The sequence below is a fragment of the Otolemur garnettii genome, unplaced genomic scaffold, assembly GCF_000181295.1.
Source record: "Otolemur garnettii isolate 467f Iridium unplaced genomic scaffold, OtoGar3 scaffold00005, whole genome shotgun sequence".
Classification (NCBI taxonomy): domain Eukaryota; kingdom Metazoa; phylum Chordata; class Mammalia; order Primates; family Galagidae; genus Otolemur; species Otolemur garnettii.
Genome location: NW_003852400.1, coordinates 41,857,810 through 41,880,762, shown reverse-complemented (window position 1 = coordinate 41,880,762; position 22,953 = coordinate 41,857,810). Strand labels below are relative to the sequence as shown.

The window sequence follows — 22,953 nt, the reverse complement described above, 5'->3', positions numbered from 1 at the left end:
TGAGAGGAGGGAAGGAAGGGTAAGGGGGCTGAACTCATCCTTTTATAAGGAACCCATTCCCAAAGGAACTACCCCTATCCTATGATAAAGGTGTTAATCCATGAGGGTTGTGCCCTCATGACCTAATCACCTCTGACTATTGCACTGGGGATTAAAGACCAACACATGGTCTTTAGGGGACATATTTAAACCATATGGTTGGCCAAGAAGTGCAGTGCTGAATACAAACCCAGTTGTTGTTTGGCTTTGTCTTTTATATATGTCATTCTACATAGTGAGAAGTAAATAATATCATGAGTCATTCAAAATTAAATTATATGTCTTTATCCAGGAAGGTATCATTTGCTAATGCATTTTAAAGATGATTCTTTTCCATGGGTAAAAGTAACAAATGACAGATAACCACATAGCCTCCTAAAACAAATAATATTTTATGTTTTTTGAGTGAATTGTTCCACTTTATAGATGTTTTCTCTTAACTACCAATGCTGAATGTGCTTAAAGTTGCAGGTTACATGCTAATTAAATCAACAAATGTTTATTTAATGCTTGTTATTTGATAGACACTTTATAAGAAGGCAGTGCAGTAGTTAAGAACATAGGCTTTGGAATTGTTTCTCTAACAGTTAATAATAGTGCTCATTATTTACACGAACTTTGCTTTCCTCAGTAGTAAAAGGTAGGTTATAATAATTCCTCTGTACTGTAACCATTAGAATTAAATGTAAAGCAATCCGTGTAGTTATTGTTATCATTTATAAGATAGTATTTTTCTTTGTGGAGTAAGTCTGCTAGATATGTTTTGGAAGGCAGTGAATTTTATTATGTGGTAATTTTTATCACCTTTCCCTTTTGGTCTCCTGACTCTTTATTCTTTCTAGTATCTTACTACTTGTAATGTGAAGTTTGGTATCACTTCACTCATTTTGATATTTTTATACTCTTGAATTTTCTGTCCTAGATGAAGAAAAGAAGATGGTTGAAGAAGTATTTAGTAATGCAATTGACTGCTTGTCTGATGAAGATAAAAAACTCCCTCAAGTAAGTTTTTAACATCAGTTGGTAAAGTGTGGGTATTAGTACATAGATAGCAAATATTAATTTTGCATTTCTTGGCTTTGTACTATTTGCAGATTACAGCAGGGATATTACACTGACTGAAATAATACCTTGATTTTTATTTTAAAATTTTGAAAAGTCAACAGGAAGAAAGATTTGCTGCTTCAAAGAACTTCCTCTGAAAGCTAGCATGGTCTGGAAACTACTGCTAGTGTTCCAAATATTACAACATTTTTAATACTAGTTTTAAGTCATTAAATTTTTTAATTCATAAGGCTACATAGCTAATGAAAATTATGTGTTTAGTGAGCCATTTAATATCTACTCTACTTTAATCCAGTGTGTATTTCTTTAATTCTAAAGTGTGTTAATTCTAAAATAATGCTGTTGTTTGGGTGCCATCTCTAGAGATGCTGATTTAATCAGTGACGCATATCCTTGCCATTAAAATCTTTCCAAAGCTCCCAGATGCTTCTCTGTGCATCCAAAGCTGAGAACTACTGCCTTAGACCAACCTAATATGTGAAAGGTTACATGAAAAGAAAAACTGGGAGGTGATTCTTTGCTTTACAAACAAATGTGAATGCTTTGATTTCTAAGAGATTTATTAATACCAGGAAACCGTGGTAGCATATTTCTTAGCATTTAAAAGGGTATTTAACTTATAAGCTTTATTTTGTTATTCTCCTTTCCAGCTAAATTATTAGTATCTAAGGGCTAGGCCATGTATTTATACATGCACATTTCTAATGGTAGGTATTTAAAGGCATTTGATAAGTTGTTAATGAGAATGAACTGTTCAGTAATTGATTTGTTTTTAAATGAAGCACATATTCATGTTGAGTATGTTTTATAGTTATTTCACGATGAGGTGATACTGGGACATTTAAGGCAGCAAGGCATTTGTAAATGCTTTTTTCTTATTAAAGAGGGCTAGGTCTGAATTACATTTTTGAGATTAGTAATCTGTTGGGAATATAGGTTCAGGTTTTGCTTTTATTCTGAAAAGGTTTTACTAACAATTTCCTTAAACACAGAGCATCTTTTTTTTTTTCCCCAAGTAAACACAGAGCATCTTGTCTTTAATCACTCATTCTTCTTAATTTGGTTAATTTAAATTTTAAAATTCTTTCCCTCATATCAGTTTAAATTGCACGTTATTCTAAAATCACAGGTTGAACATGTACTTCCTCTTTTGAAGCGGGGAATTGGTATTCATCATGGTGGTTTACTTCCTATTTTGAAAGAAACTATAGAAATTCTCTTTTCTGAAGGATTAATAAAGGTATGGTTTTTATTTTTTATGCCCCAGAATTGTGTTGTATGAACAGTTTGCAAATTATGGAGAACATTGTTTATAGGCAGTTTTGTGTAATTTTTTAAAATCTATTTTTGTATGGAATGACTTCATTTACCACTACTGAAATTTAGGAAAGTAGATTTTCTTTGAATTAAAACGTTTTTGGGATATGGAGACATTAACTATTATTTAATAATTTTGTGTATAAAATACTGAAATATGTCTGGGACTGCAATGTTATTTGTTATTTTTGTAGAGTCTCATTCATAACTAATTAAACATCCTGGGCAACATAACAACACTATACCTTTATGAAAAATAAAAAAAATTACCTGGTTGTGGTGCTACTTGCCTGTAGTTCCAGATAATCAGGAGGCTGAGACAGGAGGATTGTTTGAGCCCAGGAATTCCAGGCTGCAGTGAGGGAGGATTACACCATTGCACTCTAGCCTGGGCAACAGGCTATCTTAAAAACAAACAAAAAACCCCCTAAATTTAAAAAATGACTGATGAATTTGTTTACCCTTGATTTATAAAAGTAGGTTTTCAGCTTAAAATATATGTTTAATTATGTAATTCTTGTATTCATTTATTTAGGCCTTATTTGCCACAGAGACTTTTGCTATGGGAATTAACATGCCTGCTAGAACGGTTTTATTTACAAATGCCCGCAAATTTGATGGGAAGGATTTCCGATGGGTAAGTAAAGTAATTCATATATTCAAATAGTTTTTAACCTTAATTGTTTTATCCCAGATGACTTGGCCCTTCAATTTCTATCCTGTCACCCTCCCACCATCAAACATAAAAAGATTTCTTTTAGATGAAGGAGTTTGGGGTTGGGGAGGTTTAGTGTCTAAGTGATTCAAGAATGTTTTAAAACATTTTAAATACATTTAGAATTTGCATTTCTTAAAGTTTAAGGTATTTAATGTATCGCTACTGCAGGGGCTGTAGTTGTCACTATTTTTGCCTTTCAAGTTTAAAATATAAAAGTTGTAACAAGTTTGCACATATGTTTTCCAAGGCATATGGAAAGAGAAAGTTGAGAACATGAGTAAACTGGGGTGAAAAAGCAAATCCTTAATCCAGAAGTAATCATACCATTTAGCAAATAATTACCAAACTGAAAGTAATAGATTTAGAACTCCGGTAGATACTGGGATTGCTGAAGTAAAAACAAAATACAGTGTCTCCATAAAGTTCGTGTGCAATTGGGGAAGAAGTCTCCTAGGGAATGGAACGGGCATGCAAACGGGAAAAGGAGGTAATGATAGGCTCTGTAGAGAAGACACTGAGAGTGGTGGGCTGGTGGGCAGGGACCCTCTCATAGGGTGGGAGCCTCAGGCAAGCCGTGTGGCCGCACTGTTCAGGACTAAGGTCTGTGCCACAGCCATATCACCAGACTTCTCAGCAAGTCCTGGGGCTAGAAGGGGTTTCTGGGGGTACTGAAGATCTTGGCTGAGAGGTGAAGAGGCTGTTTAGGTAAAGCTAGGGACTTCAGGTACATTCAAGGCACTGGAGCATAATCTTGAGGATCAAGATGCCATGGAATGTGGGGCGCCAGAGAGGAAAGCTCTCTGGAGGAAAGGGGACCAAGTTCCAGAAGTAAATGTGCCAAAGGATCATGAGGCTATAGAACATTCTCCACCTAGAACTGCAGGCCCATTTGATCTGGGGAAGAACTAAAGTGTAAGAAGGGAAACACTGGCGGCAAGGTCCTGTCTCTTCTCCTAACCCATACTAGAACCGTTGCCCACCAAAAGGTTTATCAGTGTCAGGCCCGGTTCTTAATTCAGAGGGGTCAAGCCCCTGGGCCACCTCACTTTTGTCATACCTGACCCAGGCCCTTGGTGATGTTGGGGGCTGCTAAAGGCACAAAGAAAGGACTGGAGCCACACATTCTTTTTTTTTTTTTTCTTTTTTTCTTTTTTGCAGTTTTTTGGCCGGGTTTGAACCTGCCACCCTTGGCATATGGGGCCGGCGCCCTACTCCTTGAGCCACAGGTGCCTCCCCAGACATTCTTTATGTACCACTGCAATATAGGCCCAGATGGCACAGCATTGAGTGGCCCAGCGGGGACCATGCCATGTCTCTACCACAGCCTGGGGGCTTAGCCATTGTTCTGCTGGTAACACAAGTTGAGCCCTTGCAGCTCATACTCCCATAGTTCGTAGTCCCACAGCTCCTAGTCCCACACATAGCACAGCTTATTGGGATGTGTTGAACAGTTGGAACCTTTAGGCTATGTAGGTTTGGTGACATTTAAAAAGGTTCTGGAAGATGGAGTGGTACAGATTCTTCATGGATGAAAAGGCTGAGGCTACCATGCTCACTACCCACAGGGACCTCAGGGCCTGCAGTGCAGTCTTCCGGGCTCGGGGGTTGGCTGTCAGTAGATGGTCAGTGAAGTTCTTGGCCAAGTTGAATACTATGGCAGGGCTTCTTCCCAGGTAACTGTACTTCCCCATAAAGATCTGGTAAAGCTGGATGTAGTTGTTATCTTCAAAGGGCATGGTGCCACTGAGCAGTATATAGGTGATGACATCTGGTGCCCTCGTGTCCATGTAGTTGTTTTAAGGCTTGTGGACCAGAACCTCAGGGGCAGTGTGTATAGGCATGCCACAGGTAGTCTTTCTCGGGTAGTTATTTCCCTTCTGTTGGGTACTGGCCAGACTGAAGTCAGTGATGGTGATCTTAAAGGCAGTGCACAGGTGGAAGCAGTGCAGAATCTCAGGCTTCGGAATTTGGCATGTGATGCCCAATGCTTACAGATTCTGGATACTTTCTAGCACCATCTGTAGCACCAGTGTGGCATCATGCTCAGTGAAAGAACACTTGGTGATGAAACATTTGAAGAGCCATCCATGAGTGGCCAGTTATATCACCATGTACACATGCTCCTGTGTCTCAAATTGTACACCAGCTGGATGATACTGGCATAACATCAGGCACACCACACGCAGATCAGATTCACATACCTCCTGTCCCTTCTGGTACTTGGTGCCAATCATCTTAATGCCATATGGCTACCAGATTGCCCAGTGCTTCCTGTGTACCATTTGGCTGAAGCTGCCTTGGCCAGTCAGGGCCTTGGTGTCATATTTAGCAGTCATACGTGGGTTTAACTCAGACCTATACTCAGCCACCCTGGCCCTTCATGGTGGTTCTGAAGGAGGTTGTGTGTAGCCAGTAGAAGGGGCACTAGGGTAAAGGTACGCATATTGACTGGCTGCTGGGAGTCCTGCTTTGAGAAGGCCAACACTGTTCACCTCAGGACAGTGCTAGACACATCACTGTTAGTGCCATTGGAAGGTTTCACCTTGACCAAATCCAACTGCACATCATTGAGTGGCTTGGGAAGGACCCTGCATGCTTGTCCCACAGTCCACCATGGACACAATGGTACCCTCCATTGGGGCTGACAGACCGAGCTCTGCTGGTAGTTCCTCATCTGCAACTTGTGGTGGCTGGCAGGCTCTTCAGTGTCTTAGTAGCTCTGCCGTGTCTGGGCCTGGGCCACCTCTACTGTCTTGTGGCCCATATGGTTCTTAACTCTTCTTGAGTCACAGTTTATTTTAGAACCAGACCCTTCCACAGGAAAAAAATACACATAGAGTTACAGACAAAACATTGCCCAGTATTCAGGTGGGTCAGTGGAGGGCTTACTACCTTCTCCCACTGGGTGGTTTTTAGGGACAAATGGACTCTACCACATGCCCACGTACATATACTGAGAAAATAGAATTATGCAATTTTTAAAGTGTTAATTCATATTCATCTCACTTTACAGATTAAGAAAGTTGGTCATAATTATGTCAGAATTGATATTTGGTTAAGTTGATGTTTGCATTCTTAGATTTGGCTGTTTTCCAGAATATCTAAATGGTATTTTTTATACTAATGAATTAGTGTTTCCTGGTAGCTATGGTATATTTGAAAGTTAAAAGAACAGTTTATTGGCTTACTGTTAAATTTAGGTCATTTTGTATAAAAATGTTTGTAACGTTATTCTCAAGTGTTTTGCATTATTGTGCTTTTGCTTGAACTCTTCTAGAAGTTCATGTTGTTTTTAATCATGTTTTCTTTTTTGGAATACATTATTTGTGAATTTTACAATAAGGAAAATTTTAAGGATGTATTTTTTAAAAAGGTTTTCTCCTAAACTCTGAATTTTAAATATGTTCATTCAGATTTCCTCTGGTGAATATATTCAGATGTCTGGTCGTGCTGGAAGGAGGGGAATGGATGACAGAGGAATTGTAATTCTTATGGTAGATGAAAAGATGAGCCCAACAATTGGAAAACAATTGCTTAAGGTAACTATGTCAAGATTTTGTGCCTTTACCAAGAATTCTGGAAACATACTTCAGGAACCACTTCAAAATTCATTGTTTCAGTTTAGATACCTTCCTATTAATAAGTAAGATAATTTATTAGACTGTCTGGGCTTGGGAAGGTAGAATAGTTTGACTGCTCAACATACTGATTATCTTGAATCCTACTTCGCCTAGTAAGTGAAGAGCAACTCATACAGTGGTCAGGTGTGCAGATGATGAGAGAGACCAGAAGTGTTTATTTTGTCCTCCAAATTTAAGATATCTTCCCCCTCCACTGCATGAGTTGTTCTTTATCTATTGGAACACGAAGTAGGACCCACGATATAGGGGGTGGGGAGACAGCTTCCCCTACCTTTGCAAGCCCAGATTAATAGATTAATTCAACAATCTACCTTTCCAGTTCACCCTGTTGATTATAAATGGCCCAATCATAAGTACAGTATTTTAAGCTTTATTGCAAATTAGCCTTTTATTTTTTTGCTTAGTATTTCAGTTTTGGATAGTCTAAGATTGGGGGGGGGGGTTTGAAGAGCTTCTTAAGGAAGTTTGACATGGTTTCTTTCTTTTTCTCTACATGATGAGAGATAAAAAAACTTCAGTTAAAATCATAAAATTAGTTACCAGCTCATTAGCTACTTAAAATGAAGATTTAAAATATGTTCTGACACACTTAGGTCAGTATCTACTTGTGTAACTTGGAAGCTATGTGGAGAATTTGAGATAAAGTTGTAGGTAGCCTGGTATCCTGAAGTAGATAGGTAAAGGATTTGTGTTATATAAGAGTAAAGACAAAGCTTATCTGTACATCTAGATAGTGATGATACGGAGTTTTACTCAGTTTTAAAAATTAACACCTGGGAACCTGTTTTTTAAGGGTCCATATAATTTTAGTTCTTCACAAAAGGAATATTATACGAGGCTAAAAATTTGTGTTTTTATTCTTTTCTTAAATTGTGCCAGACATAACAAACATTATTTTTCTTTCCTTTTACTCCGTGTATGAAAAGAATAGAATCAGGTTGCTAGATTGTAGAAGGCAATATTTTAATGATAGGATCTGGTGCCTTTAGTTAAGAGTTTTTATTTCATTTACTTGACATTTCTGGATTTGTCACCCTATTAAGTATAAAGTTCTATTGTCTTTTATTTCACTCTTTAAAATAACTTTTTAAATAATTTTATTGAGGTATAATTCATGCATATTCCAGGTCAGTCATTTCTATGGTTCTTAATGTGTTCAAAGTTTTATCACCATCACCACAGTAAGTTTTAGGACATTTTCATTAGTCCAGAAAGAAATCCTGTATCTAGAATAACAATTTTCCTGAAATTCCTCTTCCCCCCAGCCTAAAGCAACAGCCAATATACTTTCAGTCTCAATAGATTTATCTATTCTGGACATTTCAAATAAACAAGACTGATACAATGTGTGGCCTTTTATATCTAACCTTTTTTCACTTGGCACAACGTTTTCAAGTTTCATCCATGTTATGACATGTGTCAATACTTTGTTCCTTTTTATTGATGCATAATATTCTGTTGTATGGGTATGCCATACTTCATTCAGTCATCAGTGAATGGAAATTTGGATTGCTTTCACTTTCTGACTATCGTGGATAATGCCACTGTGAACATTTGTGTATGCGTTTTTGCATGAATATGTGTTTTCTTTTCCTCTTGGGTATATACCCAGGAGTGGAATAGATACATTAATTAACTGCCACACTATTTTCCTCAGCAGCTATGCCATTTTACACTCCCACCAGCAGCATATGAGGGTTCTAATTTCTCTGAATTATACTCAACACTTATTCAGTATTATGATTTATAGCTGTCCTAGTGAAAGTGAAGTGGAACATTTCACTTTAATGTTATATAGTTTGATTGAAAGGATGTAGTACACGTTTGTGTATCTGCATTTCTAGATGCAGTTCTTTCATTGAGATTAACTGCTATGTAATTTTCTTCCTCTGTGATTTTTCTCAGGTAGTTTTTCCCATTGTTAAAAATTTGGCCAAGTATAGTTGCTCATACCTGTAATCCTAGCATTTTGGGAGGCTGAGGTGAAAGGATTGCATTAGCTCAGGGTTTAGTGACTAGCTTAGGCAATATAGTGAGACCTTGTCTCTATAAGAAAAATAAAAATAAATTAGCCAGGTATGGTGTCATGTACCTACCGTGTTTCCCCGAAAGTAAGACCTACCCAAAAAATAAGTCCCAGCAGGATTTCTACGCATTTGTTAAATATAAACCCAACCCCAATAATCAGACCTAGTGATGGGCATATCTGCATAGCCACGCTGTGCATTTCGGCATGGAGAGGAAGACATCCCCTGAAAATAAGCCCTAGTATGTCTTCTTGAGAAAAATTAAATACAAGACAGTGTCTTATTTTCGGGGAAACACGATATCTATAGTCCTAGCTACTCAAGAGGCTGAAGCAAGAGGATCTCTTGAGCCCAGGAGCTGGAGGCTACAGTGAGCTGTGAGCACGCCATTATACTCCAGTCTGGGTGATAGATAAGACCCTGTCTCTTCAAAATAAAAAATTAAAAAAAAAAAAACAGAATTTAGAGGCAATTTATTCAGTAACAGTAACAATGGGTATTTACATTTCCCATACATAATTACAATAATTATTGTTATTTGTAATAATTTATTAAAAGGAAGGAATAAAACAGGAGGAAAAAACATCAAACTTCTTAATTGGAACTTAAATGAGTAGCTCATTAACCGTTAGTCTATGTGGAACAGAAAGTTGGTCAAGAATGAAAAGAGCAAGAGGGAAATTTTATCATGGACAGTACAACCATATTATTATCATCCAAATGAGAATATTTTAAGGGTGGAAGCGGGTCCTATTAATAATTACACCACTACATGAGGTTTAAATTGATGCCATCTGTCTAAGTTGACACTTTGACACTTGTATACAATGTCAAAGTGCCATGTTGAGTTTTAAGTGACTGAGAAGTCAGATGGGTGTTTGTAGTTCAGTTGGGCATATAGAAGCAGAGCTTAGGGTTGGAAATAATTAGCTATATTGAAGTCCCATATTTCTTAGTGGAGGTAATAATAGAGAAGAGTAACAGGAAAGTCACAAACAGAACATTCTGTTTGCAAAATTACAAACTAGCTGAAGTTGTCTTTAATTTCTGTTTTCTCTAAGAATCTGGCTTTCATGCTTATTTACCCCTCCTCTTGGCCCTATTTTTAAGGAAAATGGATAAAAATCAAGTTTTAGAGACTTAATAATAATTCTCCTAGAATGGGTGGCTCTTGACTTTTTGAGAGTCAAGTAATACCCTTGTTTGAGACTCAAGTGAAAGTTCTCCCCTTTCTTTTCATAAAATCATGCCTATGTATATTTCAAATTCTGAATCCCATGAGATTGGCCTATGGACCTCAATTAAAGAGATCCTGAGTACTTTGAGAATATTTGTGTATTTTGCTATGCCATTTAGAAATATGTGGCACACACACATATAGTGATATTTCACTTACAAATATTTCTGTATGTATCTTCCAAGAGTTTGGTCCTTCTGTGTAACCATTTTCATACTTATGAAGTATTTTAATTAAAAAAATACTTCTGAAGAAACATGCTGAAAGAAAAATTTAGATGTCAAGGAAGTATTTTGGATATAAACCATGTTGTTAATTTAGGTCACATTATTCTACAATAAAATTCCACAATAGAATTTATTGTATTTTACAATAAAATAGATTACATAGTCTAATCATTACCCAAGCCCTTTTTTTGGTAACAGCCACAGTTAGGAGGTCAAAAAGAAATCATTAAAGTGTATGGGAATTCAGCATATTGAAAAGATGCACTCCCAAAGTATATTGCAGCACTTTTCATAGTAGCCAAGATGTGGAATCAAGCTAAGTGTCTGTCAACAAACGAATGGATAGGCTTGGTGCCTATAGCACCCAGGCTGGTTCGAACCCAGCCCAGGCCAGCTGAACAACAATGACAGCTGTAACAAAAAATAGCCAGGTGTTGTTTCAGGCACCTATAGTCACAGTTACTTGGGAGGCTAAGGCAAGAGAATCACTTAAGCCCAAGAGTTTGAGGTTGCTGTGAACTGTGACACCATGGCACTCTACCAAGGGCGACATAGTATCTCAAAAAAAAAGAAAGGATAAAGAAATTGTGGTACATAAACACAGTGGAATATTACATAGCCACAAAAATAGTGAAATCCTGCCATTTGAAACAATGATGGAATTGGAGAACCTTATTTTAAGTGAAATAAGCCAAGCACAGAAAAACAAATCTCACATGTTCTCACTCTTAGTGGGAGCTAAATGTTAGAAACAATTGATGTCATGGAGGTAGTAGAATGATGGTTATGAGAGGCCGGGAAAGGTAGTGATGAGTGGGAGGGTGGATAAAGTGGGAATGGTTAATGGAAAAATACAGTTAGATGCATAGAGTGAATAATATTTGTTAGCACAGGCTCGGCACCTATGTCTAAAGTGGCTAAGGCGCCAGCCATGTACACCTAAGGTGGAGGGTTCAAATCCAACCCAGGCTGCCAAACAACAATGACGGCTGCAAACCAAAAAAATAGCCAGGCGTTGTGGCCAGCGCCTGTGGTCCCAGCTACTTGGGAGGCTGAGGCAGGAGACTTGCTTGAGCCCAGGAGCTGGAGGTTGCTGTGAGCTGTGATGTCATGGCACTCTACCCAGGGGGAGAGCTTGAGGCTCTGTCTCAAAAAAAAAAAAAAGTTTGCTGGCACAACAAAGTGACTATAATTAAATGCTTTAAAATAACTAAGAGTAAAGTTGTGAATGTTCCTAACACAAAGAAATGATAAATACCTGAAGTAGTGGATACCACAGTTACCCTGATTTGATTAATTAATATTATGTTGCCTGTATTAAAATACCGGTATCTCAGATACCCTATAAAGATACACAACTATTATGTATCCATAATAATTAAAAGTTTTAAAAAAAATTTTAAGAGAAATCATTAACGTGTAAACAAAGAATGTTCTGTAAATTGGAGAGGAATACAGTATCAGTTTTGTGTCATCCCAGGAAGCTGAGAGTTTCATAGTACTCTTGAGTATCATTCTGAAATAAAGTTTGTGTACTCTATACAGGCTAGGTTATGCTGCAATACAAACCTAAATTTCAACAATTTAAAGGTTATTTCTTTACCTGCTATGTATTCATTATGGGTTTAAAGAGGTTTGGCTCATCATTGTTTAGGGATCCAATCTGATGGAGGCACCACCTTCTTGAACATTGTCAGTGACTGTGCCAGAAGGAAAGAAGTTAGCTTTTCACACCAGCAATTAAATACTTGGCTAGGAAGTGACACATTACAACTTATTGATCCCACTGGAGTGGGTGGGGTGGTGTGTGTATGTCTGTGATGGCTAGGAAGAGCAATCTTGTGTCTTGTGCCCATAAGACAGCTAAACATATTCTGCCAACAGTGTTATAACTACTGTTAGTGATCTTTTTACCCTTCCCTTTCCCAAAGATCAGCTTTTTCTCATTTTGTATAGATCAACTGAGGGAAAGAATTAACACATTTCTGTAGTATTTCTAAACTTAGACTAAATTATTAAGTACTATAGCAGGTTAAAAATACTTGTGTAAATCTATTTCAAAAACCTACAAAATTGACATTTTTTTCCCCTTAGGGCTCAGCTGACCCCCTAAATAGTGCTTTCCATTTGACTTATAATATGGTTTTGAACTTACTGCGTGTAGAAGAAATTAATCCTGAGTACATGTTGGAAAAATCCTTCTATCAGTTTCAGCATTATAGAGCAATTCCAGGAGTTGTAGAGAGTAAGTATAAAATTACCATCATAGAACTTAGGTTAGCAGAAGATTAACTGCAGAATGACTGCATTATTGCCTGCTTTGGCTATTGTTTTTTTTTTTTTTATAGTAATCCAAATTTTAGTCCTTAAAAAAGGGCTGTACAACTGTAGTCCAGTCATTATAACTGAGTAGAACATTTCAAAGTGAAGAAGGTAAGAAAAGCCTGGCAAGACCATTTTCTGTACCTGACTCAAACTTAGTATAATTTCTTTTTTTAAGACATGTATATCATAGAACTCATGTCCCTGATTAATAATACAGCAAAAAGCCTAGTGTATTAAAATTTGACCTGTAAGAAGCTTGTGTATATTAGTCTTGTGTTGCTTTTACCATTTTTCACTATGATAGAGTGTCACAGCATAAGCTTATGAATGATTAAGGAAGTATTATGCTTTAACTTGAATTTGTGTTTAGATTTTTTGTTCGTTTGTTTTTGAGACAGAGTCTCACTATGTTGCCCTCAATAGAGTCCTGTGGTGACACAGCTCACAGCAACCTCCAACTGTTGGGCTTAAGGGATTCTCTTGCCTCAGACTCCCTCCCACGTAGCTGGGACTACAGGCGCCCGCCATAATGCCCAGCTATTTTTTTGTTGCACTCGTTGTTGTTCAGCTGGCCCAGGCTGAGTTCTAACCCGCCAGCCATAACCACTGTGTTATAGGTACTGAGCAAGCCTGAGTTCAGATTTTTTTGAATTTTCAGTTCCTAATATTAAGATAATTCTTATTACAGTCCAAAAAGGAAGTGTTCTGTATTCAGGAGATAGAACTATGCTTTGATCCTTATTTTTAAGAGTATTGTGGCTGATTATCATAAGAGCTGATTAATAAAATAGAAGCAGTGATTTAAATTACTGGTTTAGATAAATCTTATATGGTTTTTTAAGGCAAAATCACATGTAGAGTTTGTGTAATAATAGTCCTCATATCAGTAATGATGATGTTCATAATTGGCATCATTTGTTACATATTTACCACATGCCTACCTACCCTTAATGTCAAATACGCACCAGTTCATTGATTCTGGCTTTAAAAAATTTAATTTCAAGTATCCTTTGTATGATTTTTAATGACTGACAAGTATTTCTGTTTTATAAATATACCATGATTTAATAACAATAAAGGCAAATTTAAGATTGTTTTCTATCATGAGTATGTAGGAAAATTCCACACACTTTTTTATGTAGCCAAAATTAAATGAAATGTAATGATGTGCTACAGACAAATGAAAAAGGTTTAGAAGAAGCAACTGAGCTAAATTACTTTTTTGTAACCCTTGCCTGGATGAGAGATATTTCCTCTTAATACCTTAGGTCATAATTAAGAAAAGCTTCTCATTACAAACCATAGAGCCAGAAAGAGCTTTACAGATTTCATTTTACAGATTTCTTCTTAAAGGGAGGTATTTAGAGAAGTATCTTACCATCATACATTTGATGGATGGTAGTACTGAATTTTAGAATCTTGGACTTACGCTACCAATTAGTTTAGTTTTTATTATTAAAGCATGGGTCATCCCTTTTCAATAAAGTTGTGAGAATAGATGTAGTAATTCCTATCTGGAAAAAAAAAAAAGATGAGCAAAATTGAACTGGTTTTAAGACTACCTTTACTAAATTTCTATAAGCAAAGTTATTGAATTTTTTTTTTTCCAGAGACAGAATCTCATTTTGTCCCCCTTGGTGGAGTGCTGTGGTGTCACAGCTCACAGCAACCTCCAGGGCTTAGGCAATTCTCTGGCCTCAGCCTCCCTAGTAGCTGGGACTATAGGTACTTGCCACAACACCTGTGTAATTTTTTTGTTGCAATTTGGCCAGGGCTGGGTTGCAACCCGCCACCCTCAGTATATGGGGCCGGCACTATACTCACTGAGCCATAGGCAGCGCCCCAAAGTTATTGAATTTTTAAAATAAAACCTTATATGATTAGTGGTACATGTATAATTTCAGAACACATTACATTTTATTGTTTTCTTATAAAAGTACTCAAGCCATTTGTGCTGGGCTGATAAACTATGGTCTTAACAAAATAGGAAAGTATGATTTTACAAATATTTCTTTTTTTTTGAGACAGAATCTTACTCTGTTGCCCTGGGTAGAGTGCGGTGGCATCATAGCTCACTGCAACCTCAAACTCTTGGGCTTAAGTGATCTTCTTGCCTCAACTTCCTGTAGCTGGGGCTACAGGTGCCTGCCACAACACCCGAGTAGTTTTTCTATTTTTATTAGAGAAGTCTCTAATAAAGACATGTTTATTAGAGAGCAAGTCTCATTCTTGCTCAGGCTGGTTTTGAACTCCTGAACTCAAGCAATCCAAATTGCTCCTTAGCAATCTAGAATCCTGCCTCAGCCTCCCAGATTGCTAGTATTACAGATATGAGCCACCACATCCAGGGGAAGGTATGATTTTAGTCTCAAGATTCTATTTTTTTTTGAGACAGAGCCTCAAGCTGTCCCCCTGGGTAGAGTGTCGTGGCATAGCTCACAGCAACCTCCAACTCCTGGGCTCAAGCGAGTCTCCTGCCTCCGCCTCCCAAGTAGCTGGGACCACAGGCGCCTGCCACAACGCCCGGCTATTTTTTTTTTGGTTGCAGCCGTCATTGTTGTTTTGGCGGGTCCGGGCTGGGGATTCGAACCCGCCACCTTAGGTGTACGTGGCTGGCGCCTTAGCTTAGCCGGTTGAGCTATAGGCGCCGAGCCTCAAGATTCTATTTTTAAAGTAACTATAAATGTCTCCTCCCCTTGCCAAAAATTATATAAAAATAAAATAAAAAACAAGATCAATAAGCTTCAAGTACATTTTGGGTTTGGATTTGGGTTTGAATTAAGAAAGGGTTAAAATCAGATTAGTACTAAGGAAGGAAATTTCATTAGTTTTATCTTACATCATAGAAATTTAACATGTTGTCATTAAAACAGGTATAAGTTTGCAAGCTAGGTTAAAGAATTCAACTTAAACTGTTCTTCCTTGACAGTGTTAAGTTATGCATAAGTAGGGTAATTATACCCACACATGCAGCTGTTAGATTGATTTGGAGTATAATTTTTATAAGGTCTATTTTTTTTGATTTTTGTATATGTTTTATTTATAGAGGTAAAGAACTCAGAAGAACAGTACAATAAAATAGTAATTCCTAATGAAGAAAGTGTAGTCATCTATTATAAGATTAGACAGCAGCTTGCCAAACTTGGTAAAGAAATTGAAGAATATATTCACAAACCCAAATACTGCTTGCCGTTTCTACAACCAGGTCGTTTGGTAAAGGTATGTCACTGTTTTTTCACAAAAATAATTGAATATTTCACTATTTTAAAATACTTTGGATAAAGATTCTGATTTTTCTTAATTCGGTAAGATGCTTTGTGCTACTATAATTGATTTATGTTAATTATATTGTTGTGCCTGTTTCACATGACACTGATTATAGGAACTCACATGAAGGCATTTTAATCACCACTGGTTTTCATTTTGTGGAATGTAAGATGAAGTAGGTAGTTTTGGAATTAATTTATAAAATGTTTCTAGTTATGAAATGATATTTTAAAATACAGCAGTTTTAAATTCAAAACATTTTATTAGCTTATGTGAATGTGGAAGGCTAAAATTAGCTTATAGATACAAACATTATTTACTTGTTTTGTTTTCTTTTCAGGTCAAGAATGAAGGAGATGACTTTGGCTGGGGAGTAGTGGTCAATTTCTCCAAAAAATCGAATGTTAAGGTAAACTATTGTTCTTAAATTAGAATTTTATATAAATTTTTAGTAAAGCATCTTTTCAGATTCATGAAATTGGTCTAAATAGAAATAGTATCACCTCAAGAGAAGGATTAATAAACTTTGCCTTAAGGAATTAATTTTTGGAGTATTTTGTCCTTAAAATGGTATGGTTATTTTTATAATAATAGTAAAAAAATTTTTGTTTTATGACAGTTTCTATTTTATCTCTGAGTTCATCAGTTCTCTTTATAATTTTAACTCTTTTAATTGACTATTCCAAAAAATCAGCACCTGACACTGAAAATCAGAATTTTCATTTAGGTGCATGTTAGAGACTTAACAAAATTAGGAGAGCTGGTCAGTATTACTCTAAATGGAAGCTGTAATAAAGTTAGTTTTGGTCATGTAAATACTTTGAAAAGATGAAGTATGTAAAATATGAGGATGATCTTTTTAATTCACTAGAAGAGTGACTATTTTGAAATTTAAGTTAGCCATCCTGCCTGTTATCTTTTCTTTAGCTTTATTAGGCACCAGTCTGTTGTCTGCCATTAAGTGACTTCAGGCAAGACATTCTGAGGCTCCATGCTATTTTTTCTTATCTTTAAAATGTAATGTTCGCATAAGAGATGTCAGTGTTCTTTTAGTATGAACTGTATCATGATTTTGTTGTCTTTAACTTTTTTGTTCCATCTATTTGCACAGGGAATTAGGAATTGAGCTTTGGGGTTGAAAGTTGACCCTAAAAAAATGTAAATGAGTGTTGATATGTTGAAGCCATTTGTTGTAGGGAAACAGTTAAGCTCTTAGGTTTGTGGTAGGTGTTCTGATCTATAACTTATCCTAAGGAACTTCTTTTAAAGGATAGTTTGTTACTGACATTTTGATAAATTATTACCTAAAATAGTAATTATTAATTCACAGGATTTTTTTGAAATATTGTCAAACTCACTATCTCATTTGATTCTAATTTATCAAGCACTCCTTGTCCATAGACACAAAATCCCTGTTCTTACACATTTTGCAAATAGTGGCGCAGATAATGAAAATATAAGTCAGGAATCTGATAAATAGTAATGAAAAAAGCAGAGTGCATTTGGAGGAGAGAGGGGAAGAAATTAATTATGTCTCAGCTTTTGGAATTTGCATCTGAGAAGGAAGAAAATTAAAAAATTTAAGCAGAACCTTGAAGAATGAGTTGGATTTCATTTGATGGGTATACATAGTTGGAAGAGCAGTCCCAGAACATTTCAGGTGAAAGGAAGGAATGACATCAAAAAAAGATACTGGAGATAATCAAGGAAAGTGGTTAAAAATAGAGACCTTAAGTACATTTGTGCTAGATGTAAACAATTCGAAAACCATGGCAGGCTGTTGGAAAGTTAGTTGGTTGATTGATTGGTTTGCTTGGATTTATATTTGGTTGGGTTTTTTTTTTTTTTTTTAACGTTTCAGACTTCTGAGCTAAAGATTGACATAATTAGAAGTTCCGGGGCAGTGCCTGTGGCTCAAAGGAGTAGGGCGCCAGCCCCATATACTGGAGGTGGCAGATTCAAACCCAGCCCCAGCCAAAAACTGCAAAAAACAAACAAAAAAAAAATCTTCCGTTGATGAGAGTTTTTAAAAGATAATTGGAAGGAAATAACATGATGTTTATTCTTTATTGGGCGAGAGATAGAAAAGGATAGGAATAGAAGAGGAAGAGTTCAGTTGGAAGAAACTGAGGAGCTAGAATAGGAAGTACTTGTGTAGGAAATTGAGGGGAATGTTAAATAGTTATGATAAGGTTTCAAACTTGAATATGTAAAAGGATGGCAAAAGTGATTCTAACAGTACTAAGTTTCCCTCTCCCATTCCATCCTTCCACCATCTTTTTAAAGGCAGTGAAATGAAGGTCATTTAACCTTAATTAGATTGGATGGTATTATTTATTGAGCCATGACTAGAACTCAGACCTGACTTACAGCCCTTTACATTTTCTTCCATGAGAAAACTATTAAATGGTGATGCCATTGACGTAGCACTCCCCAACATCCCCCCACCCACAAATTGTATATACACAAATACACATGTGCATTATTTTTTTAAGCACAATTAGTCATGTAGGTATTATTTTCCTTGCAGGAGGTAAAGTTAAATGGAAAGAGAGACTATAGGCACACACAACCACACCTGGCTTATATCTGATTTTTTTGTCATCCAGTTTGAAAATCAGAATGCCCTTTACATATTGCTTAATCTAGTCCCATTTAATTTTTTTATTGATACAGTTGGATTTGTGTCTCCTATTTTAATTTTTTTCTGTTTTTGTTTTTAAGTTTTCCTTTACTGCTTTCTTTTGCATTAAGCAAATATTTTCTAATGTGGCATTTTATTTTATCTATTTTTTATTTATTTATTTTTCTTTAGAGACAGAATCTCACTTTGTGGCCCTCGGTAGAGTGCTATAGTATAGCATCACAGCTCACAGCAACCTCCAGGTCTTGGGCTCAGGTGATTCTCTTGCGTCAGCCTCCCGAGTAGCTAGGCCTACAGGTGCCTGCCACAATGCCTGGCTATTTTTTTTTTGTTGCAGTTTGGCCAGAGCCAGGCTCAAAACCACCACTGTCAGTATATGGGGCTGGTACCCCCCCCCACTGAGCCACAGGCACCACTCTCATGTGGCATTTTAATTTCTTTAATTTTTTTTCACTATATTTATTTTCTGTTATTTTCTTAGTGGCTGCTAGGACTTTCCATATGTATATTAAGTAATTAGAATAAGCTTTAGATTTATATTGACTTAATTCCAGTGAGAAAAGAGATGTTATTTCTATATATCTCTATTCCATTTTCCCTCTGTATAGCATTATCAATATTATTTATATATATTACCCTATAATGATATAAACCAAAGGCATTGTTATGATTATTACTTCATATAATTTTATGATTTTTAAAGAAGCTTAGTGAGGAAAGGAGAACAAGTATATATTTATAGCTTTTGTTATTAGCCTCATTTATCATTTCTGGCTGTGTTCATTTGTTCCTGGGGCTTCGAGTTATCCTCCTGAGTTACTGCCTTAGCCCAGTACTGCTTCACTCCCAGCTACCTACCTCGTGCTGTTACTGCCAGTAAATCTTGATGTTTTATAGGTTCAACAAAATAATACACATATTATTTTGTATAATTACTTTTTAAATCATTTAAGCAATTGAAGCATCATTTAAGAGAAAAATACTCTATCTTTTATAATTACATAATTACCTTTACTAGTGTTCTTTTTTTGTGTGTAGGTTCAAGTAAGTGCCTAATCTCACTTGCTTTTTAGCCTGCAGAACTTCCTTTCATAGTTCTTATAAGGCTGGTCTGCTAGCAACAAATTCCATTTGATGCCAACCCATTGTTTTCTGGTCTTCATTGTTTTTGCTTTAATCTTGTTGGAGTTCCCCTATAAGAGATGAGTCTTACTCTTTTTGATCTCAAGATTTTCTCCTTTTTTACTATGATAAAAGTGTCTGTCTGGGAACTTCTTTGCATTTATCCTACTGGGAGTTCATTGAGTTATTTCATCAAATTTTTTTTTACTTCTGGAATTCTTATTATGTATATGTTATGTTTATTGAAGTCCTACATTTTTCTGAGTCTTGGTTCATTTTTTCTTCATTCTTTCTCAGTTCTTTGGATTGCATAATCTGTATCAGTAGATCTTCAAATTTGCTAATCTTTTTGCCTGCCAGTTCAGATCTCCTATTGGACCCCTCTACTGATGCTTTTTTTTTTCCATTTCAGTTAATATACTTTTGAACTCAAAATTTCCTTTTATATTTTCTTTATTGGTATTTTCTGTTTGATGCTACATTATTACTATACCTTCTTTTCTCCTTCTTTAATTATGATTTCCTTTAGTTCTTGTAAAATATTTATAATGGGTACTTTTAAGTCTGTTTAACCTTTTGGTTACTGCTAGCTCATACTACTTTAGCCCCATCCCTGAATTCCCCAGGAATTTTTGCATTATTTAGAATTTTCCACATAAAAAATGTTTCATCAGTTATATAAACATTATATCACATATTATACCATATATAATAAGTAATTGCGAACTAGTTTACTGGACTCTTGGGATTAAGCCACCATTAATAAGACTGGTTTTTAGGGTTCTTGGTTCTATAGGGTTATCTGACATATAATATAGCCAGTTTCTGTTGCCTGCTGTGTTTTTGGTATGTGGGTCATAGAACATACTTTCCTGTTTCTTAATATGCTTCTTTTCAAAAATTGGAAATTCAGCATTTCAGATAATATATTGTAGTAACCCTGGATATCCCCCCTCATTTGCCAGGCTACTATTATTATGTGTTGGTTTATTTATTAAGTGACTAGTTAGATTACTACATATTTGAGTGAAATCTATTCTGCCTCACTTCCCTTCCCCATTCCAGCATTAAGACTTTCATGTTGCTCCTGGGGTGGAGGTGGGAGGAGGCACAACCTCGGCCATGCCTATAGTCAGTCCCCCTGAGATGACAGTGGTTTGGACTGGCGTCTCTGTATATTTCCCTGGACATACCCAGCTACTAGAGGAGCACTTCTCCTAGCTGTCATTTTTAAAAACCAAGTTCTCTCCTGCAATCTAGCTGGTGTACAATTTGGCCTTTTATCACCAGTAAATATAAATTTATCAGTTATAATTCACCATAACCTCCACTGCTTTTTAGAGTCCCCTTACTCTTGAACTTCCCCAGGTTCAGTTGCAAATAAAGTAGGTTCCTTTGGGAGGATATTAAGAGCTATCCTTTTTAAGGCCTACTTTCTCACCCCAGGCACAATCTCTGAGCTCCAGTTCTAAAGCTGGGGGAAGGGATGGTAGAACACTGTTCTCTGAGTGACATTCTTATTTTAGGAACTGTAGGAACTACTGGCAGCATGGAGGATGGGGATGGTAACTTCAGGTCTTTTCAGCTTGCCTTTCCTAACATGGAACCAGTGGCTTTTAAGCCCAAGGGAAGAGATGTTGAGGCCCTTATTCTGAACAGAACCTCAGCCAAAATAGAGCATCTGGTCAACCTGTAGGGGCTAGGTAGAAGAAGCAGCTCCTTCCTCTCAGCCTTTCTTGCTGAGAATTAAGCCTTGGCAACAGATAGATGGGAACAGTATGAGAGTGCTGACATCTTGCCCCTCCTGGAAAGCTAACCAACTGAAGAGCTGCTGGGAATCAGCCTTCCTGTACATTTAGCTTCACCAATATGGAGTTTTCGTCTCACTGAGCCGGGGAGGAGTGAGGGAGGGAACAGTTGTTGGTTCATACATCACAGACTCTTGCTGTTCTCATAGAAGTTCAGTAAATTTTTTTAATTAGATGTTTAGATGTGATATATTCCCTTAGGACCATTTCTAGAAATTTAAATGGTTGGTGTTTCATAAACTTTGTCCAGTTTTGCTGGGTGACAGGCTTACACAGTTCCTTATACTGTCATGCTCCAGTAGTGAATCTAAGATTTTACGTTTTTAGGATAGAAAAATTATAGCTAGTATAATTACATTTATGCACAGATACAGAGAAGACATTTTTTGGATCCTTACTCCCTATATAAAAGTAGCACCAGTTGATGAGAGTTCTTTGAGGCAAAGATGGAATGAGGTCTAGAGAGGAACACATTCTTTTTTTTTTTTTTTTTAATTTAAATTGATAGTGAAACTAATTTTTCTTTTCTTTCTTTTTTTTTTTTTTTTGAGACAAAGCCTCAAGCTATCCCCTCAGTAGAGTGCTGTGGCATCACAGCTCACAGCAACCTCCAACTCCTGGGCTCAAGTGAGTCTCCTGCCTCAGCTTCCCAAGTAGCTGGGACCACAGGTGCCCGCCACAGCGCCCGGCTATTTTTTTGGTTGTGGCTGTCATTGTTGTTTTGGCGGCCCCAGCTGTATTCGAACCTGCCACCTTAGGTGTATGCGGCTAGCACCTTAGCCACTTGAACCACAGGTGCCAAGCCAAAACTAATTTTTCCATTGAGCTACTTGAATTTATCTGTTCACTAAAAATGTGAAGTACATTTTTATTAATTTTGGAATCTAGATAAGAATACTAATCCAAAGATTTTTGTGGCCAATAGAGTTGCCAAAAGTAGAGGGAGAAGACACACCAGTGGAAAAAATAGTTTGAGGCATTCATTTTATTTTTATTTTTTATTTATTTATTTTTGAGACAGAGTCTTTGTCACCCTTAGTAGAGTGCTATGGCATCATGGCTCACAACAACCTCAAACTCTTGGGCTCAAGCAATTCTCTTGTCTCAGCCTCTGAAGTAGCTGGGTCTATAGGCGGGCTATTTTTAGAGGTGAGGTCTTGCTCTGGCTCTGGCTCAGGCTGGTCTCGAACCTGTGAGCTCAGGCAGTCCACCTGCCTTGGCCGCCTAGAGTGCTAGGATTACAAGAATGAGCCTCTGCGCCCAGCCAGTTTGAGGCATTTTAAAGAAATAAAATGTAGTTGTGAATATTTGTTTTATATTATTTGTTTGCTTCCTTTCTACAAGTTTGGGATTTTTTAAATTTTGTTTTATTTGGTAATTTCAGTCAATCCAAAAAATTGCCACATTTTAAAAGGAGTGAAAAAGATGTTAGGAAAAAGAAAGTTCAATTATATGATTAAGAAGTGAAAATTAGGGCCAGGTACGGTGTCTCATCCCTATAATCATAGCACTCTGA

The 22,953-nt window shown here is 36.7% G+C and overlaps 1 protein-coding gene across 1 annotated transcript in view; it reads left to right on the top strand.

Moving 5' to 3' along the window:
* The window catches only part of MTREX (Mtr4 exosome RNA helicase), an 87,695-nt gene that overhangs the window by 29,664 nt on the left and 35,078 nt on the right, over positions 1–22,953 (top strand). The window contains exons 12-18 of the mRNA XM_012812084.2: positions 962–1,041; positions 2,234–2,344; positions 2,957–3,058; positions 6,553–6,678; positions 12,366–12,516; positions 15,643–15,815; positions 16,204–16,272. Of these exons, the coding sequence (XP_012667538.1) occupies positions 962–1,041; positions 2,234–2,344; positions 2,957–3,058; positions 6,553–6,678; positions 12,366–12,516; positions 15,643–15,815; positions 16,204–16,272 (812 nt within the window). The remainder of the gene's footprint in view (positions 1–961; positions 1,042–2,233; positions 2,345–2,956; positions 3,059–6,552; positions 6,679–12,365; positions 12,517–15,642; positions 15,816–16,203; positions 16,273–22,953) is intronic.